Below are 12,500 nucleotides of genomic sequence, written 5' to 3' on the forward strand. Positions count from 1 at the left end.
GAGCCAAAACTGACCAACCCCCCAGTGACTGTGAAGGACTTTACCTGCTCGTCAGCGTAGCACTTGTAGCAGGAGTTACAGCGAAAAGGTTTGTCCGTCATGTGTGAGCGTGAGTGAGACTGCAAATTAGACAGCTGCGAGAAAGCTTTGCCGCACCCTGGGTGCATGCACTTGTACGGTTTTTCCCCAGTGTGGGTGCGGATATGCTGCTGAAGATGAGACAGCTGCAACACACACACAAACAGTCACAAACTATGATGATGTCATCGAACGCATAGTCTCACTCACACATACATTATTATTATTATCATCATATTATTATTATTATCATAAAAACGACATGTCACACAGCTGAGAAAAAAATCAAAGTGAATACTGGCAAAGAAATGAGGACATGAATTAAAAAACAAAGCATTTTCTCTGCACGTATAAAAAGCGTACTTTCTTTTCTTTCGAGGTCTTGTTAAATCTCTCTCTCTCTCTCTCTTTTTTTATTTTTTTAAATATTTTTTATTAAATTTTAATGACGGCTGTTTACTCATTCTTACCGAACGAAATTATAAATATGGTCACAGCTACGATTGGAGGAAAATTCTTCCCACAATTCCCACCATCATTTCAACATTGAAACTGTGGATGGGAAATATTTTCAATCTGATTTCTTTTTATACAGACAATCAGAAAACAGCTTTTCGCTCTTCCTGAATTAAGGAATAAAAACAAGATAAACTGTCATCGTCCTCATTTCCGAAGTGTCTTCACACTCCAACGGAAAAGGAGGGAAACTTAAAAAAAAAAAAACCGAAAAAAAACCAACAAAAAAACGTTCACTTCCTAAAGCCCACAAGGAAGACAATAGTAGGGTTGCCAGGAACACAACAGCTGAATTGTCAAACTCTCACAGGGCAGCAACAACTAGTTCTGACAATCCCATCCATGCGTGCACTTCCTGTTTTTTAATGACAGTTTACGACCTCGCTCTGCAAGGAAAAAAACCCAAACCAACCCCCCAAACCGACAAGCAGCAATTGGTGGAAACAGTTACACAACAGTTTGTCACCAGCACATGTTTGGCACCAACATGGCTGCCTTCCCCCTCAGCCAGTTTGATTTCATTATTTTCTATTCAATTCTTTATTTGATTTTCAAGAACATTATTATTTTCTTTTCGTACCCGCCGAATCTAGTGAGCGTTCTCAATTGACGCTGTTGTAGAGTTGCTGTCCCTGCCCCTTTGATTGATATCAGAGGCTTTTGTGGGAACAGAAAGACAATGGCAGCTGGGCCTGAAAACTTGCTGTTTGCATTGCAGAGCGAGTCAAACTGTTTGTACCGCTTCGGAAGGCCATGATACCATATAGCGTTAATTCTGGTCTGACATTCAAACATTTTCTTCACTTTGAAAAAAAGAATTACTCTTCTTGCTTCTACCCTCATAAGGATGCTTATATATTTTCAGTACTACGTATGATTCATATTCATTGCAATAACTCATGCGTTTGAAAATAATTTTTTTATGTTTTTTGAAAACAACAACAACAACAAAAAAAAGTTCTCAGACCAATGCATTTTTTGTTCACAAGAAATAAGAAGAAAAAAGAACCTGAGTATTGGCAACCTGCTAAACATAATGATGCATATTTCAGTACATCTCTATAAAACTCACTGAACGGTCATAATTTATTGTGTATCATTTACTAACATGATAAACTAAAATTTCGATATTTATTTCAATGTATTGTTTTTTAATACTCAGTCAACCACAAAAGTGCTACCTATCAACTATCATTTTAAAAATGTTTTTAAATTAGCTCGTTTACCTATTTATCATCTTATCTATTCATTCATAGTGCTGTGCCGTGAGTGATCATTCTTGTCTGGTATTTACTACATTCTTCAAATGTTACCTCCCCCTCCCCCCCCCCTCTCACTTCCTGAAACCTGTTTCTCCCCCTGTAGTGTGCTGATCACGTTTCATTGAGTGCGTTTACTGGTTTTGTGAAGAGGGATAACCTTAAGTCACTAGAAAGCCGGGAATAATTATCCTGTATTATGACTGACTGCACCGAGACTCAGCAACAGCTAATAGCGATCATCAGGGGAAAAAAAAATCATGAAGGAATAACTCTTTCATACCTCTGATGAAATATATAAAATGAAAATAAAAAGAAAAAAAGAAAAAGAAGAAAACCCAACAACAAACAATGGGAAACAGAGCGCCAAAAGAAACTGTGAAATTGAAGGCTACTGTTTGTTTTTTTGTTTTAATCTTTTTTTTCCACCCCGTCCTCCTTCGCTATTTTTTTTTTTTTATGTTAAGCTAGTTTCGTCTCGACAACGTCACAAAATTATACACCACTAACGTGCCCTAAGAGGCCTCAGGAGTCTTGAAATGTTTACGAGTTGGATTTTAATCTTTCTCCCTGAATTCAACTCCTGCATTATTGATTTAACCTCTTGCCAATTCCCCGGACTTAAGCGTCTTAGCTCCAAGACAGAAGGTGGAGTTTTAGCACGGCGAGAAATAAATGAGCTGCTTTAACTTTCACTGATACACTTGTATTTCTATTCTTTTTTTTTCTTTTTCTTTTTTTTTCTTTCCAGTTGCTGTTAAAAGTATCACTGATTAGTTAAATTATTCAGTCAACTAAACGTTTTGGAGGGGCCTGTAGAGTCACGCAGATGTACACAGTAATCTGATGAAAGCTTACACCCGCATCGATCCGCAATCTGGTTTTCGGTTGGGGGGGGCGAGGGGGGGGGCGGGGGGCGGGGTGTGTGTGTTGGAGGCAGGGGTGGAGGGGGGACGGGGGGTGGGGGGGGGAGGCTGAAACTTTAGAGAATAGGATTTACTGCTTTGGCCATACCATTTTTGTTTCTCGCGAGATGCCCTGTTCTCAACTACTCATTAAGAAGAAGACTGGCATGACGAGGACGAGGAGGAGGAGGGGGAGGGGGAGGGGGAGGATGGAGCCAGGCGGCGTGGTGGCGGCAACACGGCATGGCATTGTGGAGAGAACGCGCGTTGGGCAACAGAACGGCTGGGTCAGAGGAGATCGCTTGACCTAGCTTCGTTATCAGACAGATCCTTTCCGTGCAAGCAAAGAAGAAAGAAAGAAAGAAAGAAAGGTTTGAGAGAGGGTGGTGGTGGTGGGTGGAGCCTTAGCGGATGCAGATATTCATCAGGGTTTACAGTGAAAGTGGTTCTAGGTCTGGGGTGAGAGAGAGAGAGAGAGAGAGAGAGGGAGAGAGAGAGAGAGAGAGAGAGAGAGAGAGAGAGAGAGAGGGTGGGCAGGAGGCAATCATGAAAAAAGAAAAAAAAAGAAAAAGAAAAGAACACACTTAAACGTACATGTAAGCTGACAAAAAAATGTATTAAAGTAACGCACTGCTTTTTATTTATTTATTTTATTGCTAACCTTCCTTTATACCATTTTCACTATTTTTGGGCTGTTCATTTACGAACTTAAAGGTTTTACTTTAAGCCTAAACGATTCTAACGCAGTCTGATACTCCATGGTCTTCCGAAGCGTTCATGTAAAAGAAAAGACAAAAAAAGACAGCAAAGCAAGACATTAAAGACAGCACAGGACGCATCGTCAAGCCGCATCCATGATTCTGCACAGCTGCCTTTAGTCTGCATCATCAGTGTGACGCTGCCCATGAAAAAAACAACAACAAAAAACAAACAAACCAAAAAAAAAACCCAACAAAAACCCCCCCAAAACCAACTCTAGTGACTGATACTTGTGTTGACGTCTCCCCTAGAATTCTACAACAAAATGTTTAGCTGGCACAGATGACGAATAATACGGACTGTCTGCATGTCGCTGAACACAGTTGCTTTAGTCGAAATATTCTCTAAGTTCTGAAGCGTCCTGTGAAGCAAAAGCACTGATGCAAGAAGAAGAAGAAGAAAAAAACAAACAAAAAAAACAACCCCCAAAAACATGAAAGAGTGTTCAACGTTTTTAGTCATCGTCCCACAATATCATGTCCACTTTGGAGGTCAAATGTCCGCCAGCCATATTTCTTCTCCTGCTCCTCTTTTCCTTTTGCATCTGTGTGACTGGTCCTTGGCTAAACACCTGGACAAAAGTGGATAAGTAGATGTATTACTGGACTGTCATCCGATAGCACATGTTCAAGCTTGTGTGGGTCGTAGCTGCAAGGTGGTGTGTGATACTGTCTGTAAGGAAACACAAGGTAAACTGTGGTGGGTGTGGATTGACTGAAAAACACAACCAAAACCTGTGAAGCATCGCTGGATGCGGCATAACTTTTATCCTGGTGGACAGTAGATAGCCCCCTCCCTCAGAAAAGAAAAGTAGAAGTCAGAGATCAGTGACACAAAGAAGTGAGTCAATAACAGAATGGAGTTTATAGAAGACAGGTTTGTGGACATTTAGTTTTCCATAACCTTAGCCTACAAGCTGGTTTTGAAGAGGTGAAACGAATTTCTTATAATGCTGACCTGAATATTATGGTACGCATTTCAAATCTAATAAATAGAAAATCAACAAAAAACAAACAAAAAAACAACAACAAAAACCCAAATGAGCTGATATTGAGTTGAGGAAAAAGTTTTACCAGAAACTAAAAAAACCAATCGTCTGCTTAAAACCTTACTGTTAGCCTTTTATTACTACATCAATGTAGCAAAGCAGCGTCGCCCATCCCCCAACCATCCCCCCATCCCCAAGTTGAAGTTCAATGTGATATTTTGACACAATGGACTACCGGTGCTAGAATGGAGAGAAATGCAAGACGGCCAAGAGAGTTTTCCTGAGCGGGGATTGGGTAGCAGACAAGAGATGGGTTTGTAAACGGGTGGATGGATGGAGGAACAGACTGACAGAGAGAGCTTCAAGTACACCACCTACCTCAGACCCTGACCTGACAACAACAGCCAGCCGGAGGAGACATACTATTCACGTGGCCTGACACACATACATAGATACATACATACATGCATACAGACTCGTGTGGCCACCACCCACAACTGCTGTCGTCCAGCTGTTCCCTTGAAGTACGCAGTGCAGAGCGCGCTCTAGGGCGGCTGACGTGGACAATGCCATGGCGTGAATCGCAGTGTGCATAATCATCACGAAGTTATCGCCCTTCCCAGTCCGACTTCCTGTTACAGCTTCTTCCTCTCTCCCTCATCCCCCCCCCCCCCCCCACCCCCCACACAGAACCCAGAACCCCCATCCAATCCCACACCCCCGACACACACACACACACACACACAGAGACTTAACACGCGTTTTATCTTTGCAGAAGCGTTTATCTTCTCATGGTTGTCCCACTATCCCGCAATGCAGAAACAAACCCAACCACACCTGAGTTTCGGACCGGACCTGCTGTCTTGAGGTCCAGAAAAAAAGAAGAAAAAATAAAAAGAAAAAAAAAAAAGAAAAAAAAAAAGGAAGAAAAACATAACGAAGCCGTTGATTATTTAAACCAAAAAGAAATTCAGTGAGCTCGACTGGAAGGTGAGAGTCTGTAATTGATCTTATCGTTCCCTCCCCCTTGCCCGATAAAGCAATAAACCGCTCGTGGTTTAGCTTCAACTATTCTTCACGTCGCTGTGCCTAATCGGCGCTTGGGTGGAGGTGGTGAAGGATGCATCACCTTCCTTCTCTTGTCCCACCCAGTTTTTGTTGTTGTTGTTTCTTTCTTTCGGCTGTTCCAGTAGTTGTCTACCATGGCTGTAGCAGGTGTTTATCTCGGCTGTTCTAGTACTTGTCTACTTCGGCTGTCCTAGTTGTTGTCTGCCTTGGCTGTTATAGTTGTCTATTTCGGCTTCTCCATTATTTTGATGTTTTTTTTTCCGACAGTACCGGTTGACAACTTTAACTGATTCCGTTGATGTCTGTCTCGTCAGTTCCAGTAATCGTTCAGGTTGTCGCGCGTGTCTTCCTCCCCTGCTGTACGTGTTTGTTTCCACTGTTCCCTTTGTGTAACTCGGTGCCATGAAGCTGTTTTCTAACTCGGCTGTTCCCTTTGTGTACCTCAGTGCCATGAAGCTGTTTTCTAACTCCACTGTTCCCTTTGTGTACCTCAGTGGCTTCTAACTCGGCTGTTCCATTTGTGTAACTCAGTGCCATAAAGCTGTTTTCTAACTCGGCTGTTCCATTTGTGTACCTCAGTGGCTTCTAACTCGGCTGTTCCCTTTGTGTACCTCAGTGCCATAAAGCTGTTTTCTAACTCGCTGTTCCCTTTGTGTACCTCAGTGCCATAAAGCTGTTTTCTAACTCCACTGTTCCCTTTGTGTACCTCAGTGCCATAAAGCTGTTTTCTAACTCGGCTGTTCCATTTGTGTACCTCAGTGCCATAAAGCTGTTTTCTAACTCGGCTGTTCCATTTGTGTAACTCAGTGGCATAAAGCTGTTTTCTAACTCGGCTGTTCCATTTGTGTACCTCAGTGCCATAAAGCTGTTTTCTAACTCGGCTGTTCCATTTGTTTACCTCAGTGGCTTCTAACTCGGCTGTTCCATTTGTGTACCTCAGTGGCATAAAGCTGTTTTCTAACTCGGCTGTTCCATTTGTTTACCTCAGTGGCTTCTAACTCGGCTGTTCCATTTGTGTAACTCAGTGGCATAAAGCTGTTTTCTAACTCGGCTGTTCCATTTGTTTACCTCAGTGGCTTCTAACTCGGCTGTTCCATTTGTGTAACTCAGTGGCATAAAGCTGTTTTCTAACTCGGCTGTTCCCTTTGTGTACCTCAGTGGCATAAAGCTGTTTTCTAACTCGGCTGTTCCATTTGTGTACCTCAGTGGCATAAAGCTGTTTTCTAACTCGGCTGTTCCATTTGTGTAACTCAGTGGCATAAAGCTGTTTTCTAACTCGGCTGTTCCATTTGTGTACCCCAGTGGCATAAAGCTGTTTTCTAACTCGGCTGTTCCATTTGTGTACCCCAGTGGCATAAAGCTGTTTTCTAACTCGGCTGTTCCATTTGTGTACCTCAGTGGCATAAAGCTGTTTTCTAACTCGGCTGTTCCATTTGTGTACCCCAGTGGTATAAAGCTGTTTTCTAACTCGGCTGTTCCATTTGTGTACCCCAGTGGTATAAAGCTGTTTTCTAACTCGGCTGTTCCATTTGTGTACCTCAGTGGTATAAAGCTGTTTTCTAACTCGGCTGTTCCATTTGTGTACCTCAGTGGCTTCTAACTCGGCTGTTCCATTTGTGTACCCCAGTGGCATAAAGCTGTTTTCTAACTCGGCTGTTCCATTTGTGTACCCCAGTGGCATAAAGCTGTTTTCTAACTCGGCTGTTCCATTTGTGTACCCCAGTGGCATAAAGCTGTTTTCTAACTCGGCTGTTCCATTTGTGTACCCCAGTGGCATAAAGCTGTTTTCTAACTCGGCTGTTCCATTTGTGTACCCCAGTGGCATAAAGCTGTTTTCTAACTCGGCTGTTCCATTTGTGTACCCCAGTGGCATAAAGCTGTTTTCTAACTCGGCTGTTCCATTTGTGTACCCCAGTGGCATAAAGCTGTTTTCTAACTCGGCTGTTCCATTTGTGTACCTCAGTGGCATAAAGCTGTTTTCTAACTCGGCTGTTCCATTTGTGTACCTCAGTGGCATAAAGCTGTTTTCTAACTCGGCTGTTCCATTTGTGTACCTCAGTGGCATAAAGCTGTTTTCTAACTCGGCTGTTCCATTTGTGTACCTCAGTGGCATAAAGCTGTTTTCTAACTCGGCTGTTCCATTTGTGTACCTCAGTGGTATAAAGCTGTTTTCTAACTCGGCTGTTCCATTTGTGTACCTCAGTGGTATAAAGCTGTTTTCTAACTCGGCTGTTCCATTTGTGTACCTCAGTGGCATAAAGCTGTTTTCTAACTCGGCTGTTCCATTTGTGTACCTCAGTGGTATAAAGCTGTTTTCTAACTCGGCTGTTCCATTTGTGTACCTCAGTGGCATAAAGCTGTTTTCTAACTCGGCTGTTCCATTTGTGTACCTCAGTGGCATAAAGCTGTTTTCTAACTCGGCTGTTCCATTTGTGTACCTCAGTGGCATAAAGCTGTTTTCTAACTCGGCTGTTCCATTTGTGTACCTCAGTGGCATAAAGCTGTTTTCTAACTCGGCTGTTCCATTTGTGTACCTCAGTGGCATAAAGCTGTTTTCTAACTCGGCTGTTCCATTTGTGTACCCCAGTGGCATAAAGCTGTTTTCTAACTCGGCTGTTCCATTTGTGTACCTCAGTGGCATAAAGCTGTTTTCTAACTCGGCTGTTCCATTTGTGTACCTCAGTGGCATAAAGCTGTTTTCTAACTCGGCTGTTCCATTTGTGTACCTCAGTGGCTTCTAACTCGGCTGTTCCATTTGTGTACCCCAGTGGCATAAAGCTGTTTTCTAACTCGGCTGTTCCATTTGTGTACCTCAGTGGCTTCTAACTCGGCTGTTCCATTTGTGTACCTCAGTGGCTTCTAACTCGGCTGTTCCATTTGTGTAACTCAGTGGCATAAAGCTGTTCTCTAACTCGGCTGTTCCATTTGTGTACCTCAGTGGCTTCTAACTCGGCTGTTCCATTTGTGTACCTCAGTGGCTTCTAACTCGGCTGTTCCATTTGTGTACCCCAGTGGCATAAAGCTGTTTTCTAACTCGGCTGTTCCATTTGTGTACCACAGTGGCATAAAGCTGTTTTCTAACTCGGCTGTTCCATTTGTGTACCCCAGTGGCATAAAGCTGTTTTCTAACTCGGCAGTTTCAGTTGTCTACCGCGGTTCTTGTCTGCTTCGGCTGGTCTAGTTGTCTACATTGGCTGTTGCAGTTGTTGTTTGTTTCGACTGTTCCATTAGCGTACCTCAGCTGTTCTAGTCGTTGTCTACCTTTCGATGTTTCAGTTGTCTATCTCGGTTCTATTATTTCGGTTGTTCCTGTTGTTGTTTCGACTGTTCGACTAGTGTTGCTCGGCTGTTCTAGTTGATATCTGCTTTGGCTGTCCTGTTGTTGTCTGTCTTGGCCGATCCCTTTGTTGTCTACTTCGGCTGTTCCAGTTGTCTATCTCGATTGTTCCACTTGTGAAGCTCGGCTGTTCCAATTGATATCTACCTCGGCTGTTCCACTTATTGTTTTTTCGACTGTTCAAGTTGCCTCCCTTGGTTGTCTCGTTGTTCTCTGTCTTGGCTGTTCCTGTTATTGTCTATCTCGGCAGTCACTTTAATTGTTTCGGCCGTTCTACTTGTGTACCTCGTCTGTGCTACTTGTTGTCTGCCTGTGCTGTTCCAGTAGTTGTTTCGGTTGTTACGCTCATGTAGCTTGGCTGCTCCGGCAGTTGTCTGCCTGTGCTGTTCCAGTAGTTGTTTCGGTTGTTACGCTCATGTAGCTTGGCTGCTCCGGCAGTTGTCTGTCTCCTCTGTCCCAGTAGCTGCTTCAAGAGTTCCGCCTATGCACTTCGAAGGTCTGTTCCAGTTGTCTACCTCAGCGTTAATCTTTTTTGTGTACCTAAGTTTTGTCAATCCATTCTTTAGAAACTTATTTATCTTCGGGTGTCTCCCATTTTGTTTTGCTTGCTGACAACTTCATGTTCAGAGCCATTGTAAAAAAACAAACAACAGCAAAAATCCCATTGTCGTTGGACGTACGTCAAACCTGTCTTGGGGCGGATGATTTCACAGAACAGAGTATCACTGGATCCAAAACAAAGGGTGACTTGTCCTTCTTCTGACGACAGTCACCATTCATCAGACAGTCACAACAAGAGAGAGCTGTCACCCCGCCCTCCCCTCTCACCTCATCCAAATAAAGGTGTACCATCTGCACGAAAGGAAAATCTTGTCCTCCATGGAGTGGATCTGTATCTGATTTTCATCCGATCTAGACAAAAGCACACAGGACGGACACCGTTTACTGTCTGATCCAATCATTTCGACGGAAAACCCATCAACAGCTTTCGTAGATTTTGGTGACATGGATAAGAGGAAGGAAGAGACCACAGCCACGAACAACTTGACCTCAAGGGCGTAAAGCCGATTGGTCATTAAACTCCACTCTACCCAAAAGAAAGGTCACTTGACTGAGATTGTCTACTGGTTATGAGTGAGAGAGAGAGAGAGAGAGAGAGAGAGAGAGAGAGAGAGAGAGAGAGAGAGAGAGAGAGAGAGAGAGAGAGAGAGAGAGAGAGAGAGAGAGAGAGAGAGACGCACGAGGAGGGGGTGGGGGTGGGTGCCAGGATAACCTATGTGCATGTGGGTATTATATCCTGCTCTGCCCAGTTTTCCCTGGGTTACCGGACCGGAAGGGGAAGAGACTGGACGACGAAGAGCAAGAAAGGCTCATGAGTGACAGGTGTGCCATGGACCCTAGTGACGCTGGAGGAAGCAACTATCGAATCCTTATATACATCGCTGACTCTTTCTAACAGACGCTCCATCCCATAATTATAGCCGCGGCTTGCACCTACATGTCCCATTCTAACACACAGCCCCAACTTACAACGGCATCAAAACACTCTGCCACCCAGTGCCAAAGATTGCTTCAACAGTCATCTAGATTTGCGCCAAGTGTTTATGAATATGACACGTCTTTCTCATTGATTCTATACAGTGTCTGTCAATGAAAAGCACGTAATTCCGATTGCCTTGAAAAGAAATCAAAGGGATGATTGTGGGGTAATTGAAAAGTAACACAGTCAAAAACTCTTCACTTCGCTTTTTCCTAGCTACAACACCAGTAACGTATCAATTTCGTATTGTGCAACTATTTTGTTTATAAAATGCAAAGTTGAAAAGTACGACGTATCAGTTTGGGATTATGCAACTATTTTGTTTTTAAAATGCGAAGTTGAAAAGTACGATGAAGCATTAACAGAAACATTTCAAAACGAGCAACGAAAAAACCCCCCCAAAAACCCACACTACAGTTCATACAAATAACTTATCTTTCTTTCTTTTTTTTCAAACTGAACTGGTTTTTTTTTTATATTATTAAACATTAATTTTCTACGGTCAGATTATTTTCTTTTTGTGGGCAAAGGAGCGGGTGAACTAATCTATGGACCTTTCGTGAAAAAACAACAACAACAACAACAACAAAAAAAAACAACCAAAAAAAAAAAAAAAAACAAAACAAAAAAACAAAACAAACCCAAACAACTTACAAGGAAACGAAAACACAAAATAACCAAGGCTAAAGAAAAAGGTACACAGGATAGTAGGACGGAGAAATAGACACCTGAGTGAAATTCTTGCCGCACCCCTCGTGTTTGCAATGATACGGTTTCTCGTGGGTATGAATTCGTACATGTTGCTTGAGCTGCGTTAGCTAGAAAAAAAGAAGACAACAAAACACAGTCATTAACTTCCTCCTGCTACCAATACTGTTTACCAACACAGCTATCTGTAGCATTTTGTGCACGCTTCAGGAAGCAGTTATATATATATATATATATATATATATATATATATATATATATATATATATATATATATATATATATATATATGTGTGTGTGTGTGTGTGTGTGTGTGTGTGTGTGTGTGTGTGTGTACACTAAATAGATAATGATAAAACAATGCCTACTATCTTCACGGGGGAAACCGACAATGATATGTTTCACGGGATGAAATATTTCAAGATGGGAAAACACACTCGCTAGCACGAATGACAGGAGTAAAAACGTAAATTCTTTGTTGACGCAATGTATACTGGTTTTATGATCAATGTCGAGGTCAAGAAACAGGTGTAAATATCAGTATAAACCCCACTGTTTTTTTAATTTAATTTAATTTTTTTAAAATAATTTTTCAAATTTTATTCTTTTATTTTTTTTACTGTGTCTATCAACACAAGAGTGTTTAAGCACGATGACAGATACCACAACAATAATGCCTCCACATTTTCTCCATAAAAAAAATGGTTTTCGTTCAAATATGAGAAGCATTTGCACGACATCTTCACTCTTCCCCCTCAAAAAGGCAACACTTTACTTCACTAAAAACAGGCAGTAATAACGTGTCAACATTCACGTACGTATGGTCTATGGAAAGAGGTGTTTTAAAACATAACTTTTAGTTCTAAGGGATGCAAATTGGAAACTGTAAATACCCTAGCAAAAGTACACTATATGATTTTTTTTAAACACAGAGAAAAACACTATTTTTAAGTTATATGGATCAGAGGTCATTACATTTTTGTGTGTGCCATAACAGACAACGACTGTCGATGCTGTTGACCATCTAAGCTACCTGATGAGTCCTTCATGTTAACAAGTTGCCAAAGCCCCGCCCCAGCTGCTTTAAAGTTAGCACGTCCCCTGGAGCCTTCCCAATGTACAAAGCCTGGACAAAAAAAGAAATAACACAACAGACAGAGACCTGAGTGAAAGCCTTGCCGCAGCCCTCGTGCAAGCATGTGTAGGGTTTTTCGTTCGTGTGTATTCTCACGTGCGCTCGCAGATGAGCCAACTGCCAGGAAACACAAAAAAGACGAAAAGTAAAACGCTGGTATCAGTTATGTCCAAACGTTATAACACATACTCTCCCCCAACCCCCGCT

At 42.2% G+C, this 12,500-nt stretch overlaps 1 protein-coding gene across 1 annotated transcript in view; it reads right to left on the reverse strand.

Annotated features, from left to right (window-relative positions):
- Positions 1 to 12,500, reverse strand: part of LOC143287260 (uncharacterized) — a 56,697-nt gene that overhangs the window by 7,443 nt on the left and 36,754 nt on the right. Inside the window, exons 6-8 of the mRNA XM_076595208.1 lie at positions 12,321 to 12,410; positions 11,179 to 11,268; positions 45 to 224 (exon numbers count right to left, since the gene is read on the reverse strand). Of these exons, the coding sequence (XP_076451323.1) occupies positions 45 to 224; positions 11,179 to 11,268; positions 12,321 to 12,410 (360 nt within the window). The remainder of the gene's footprint in view (positions 1 to 44; positions 225 to 11,178; positions 11,269 to 12,320; positions 12,411 to 12,500) is intronic.

This window comes from Babylonia areolata, chromosome 11, assembly GCF_041734735.1.
Source record: "Babylonia areolata isolate BAREFJ2019XMU chromosome 11, ASM4173473v1, whole genome shotgun sequence".
Classification (NCBI taxonomy): Eukaryota; Metazoa; Mollusca; class Gastropoda; order Neogastropoda; family Buccinidae; genus Babylonia; species Babylonia areolata.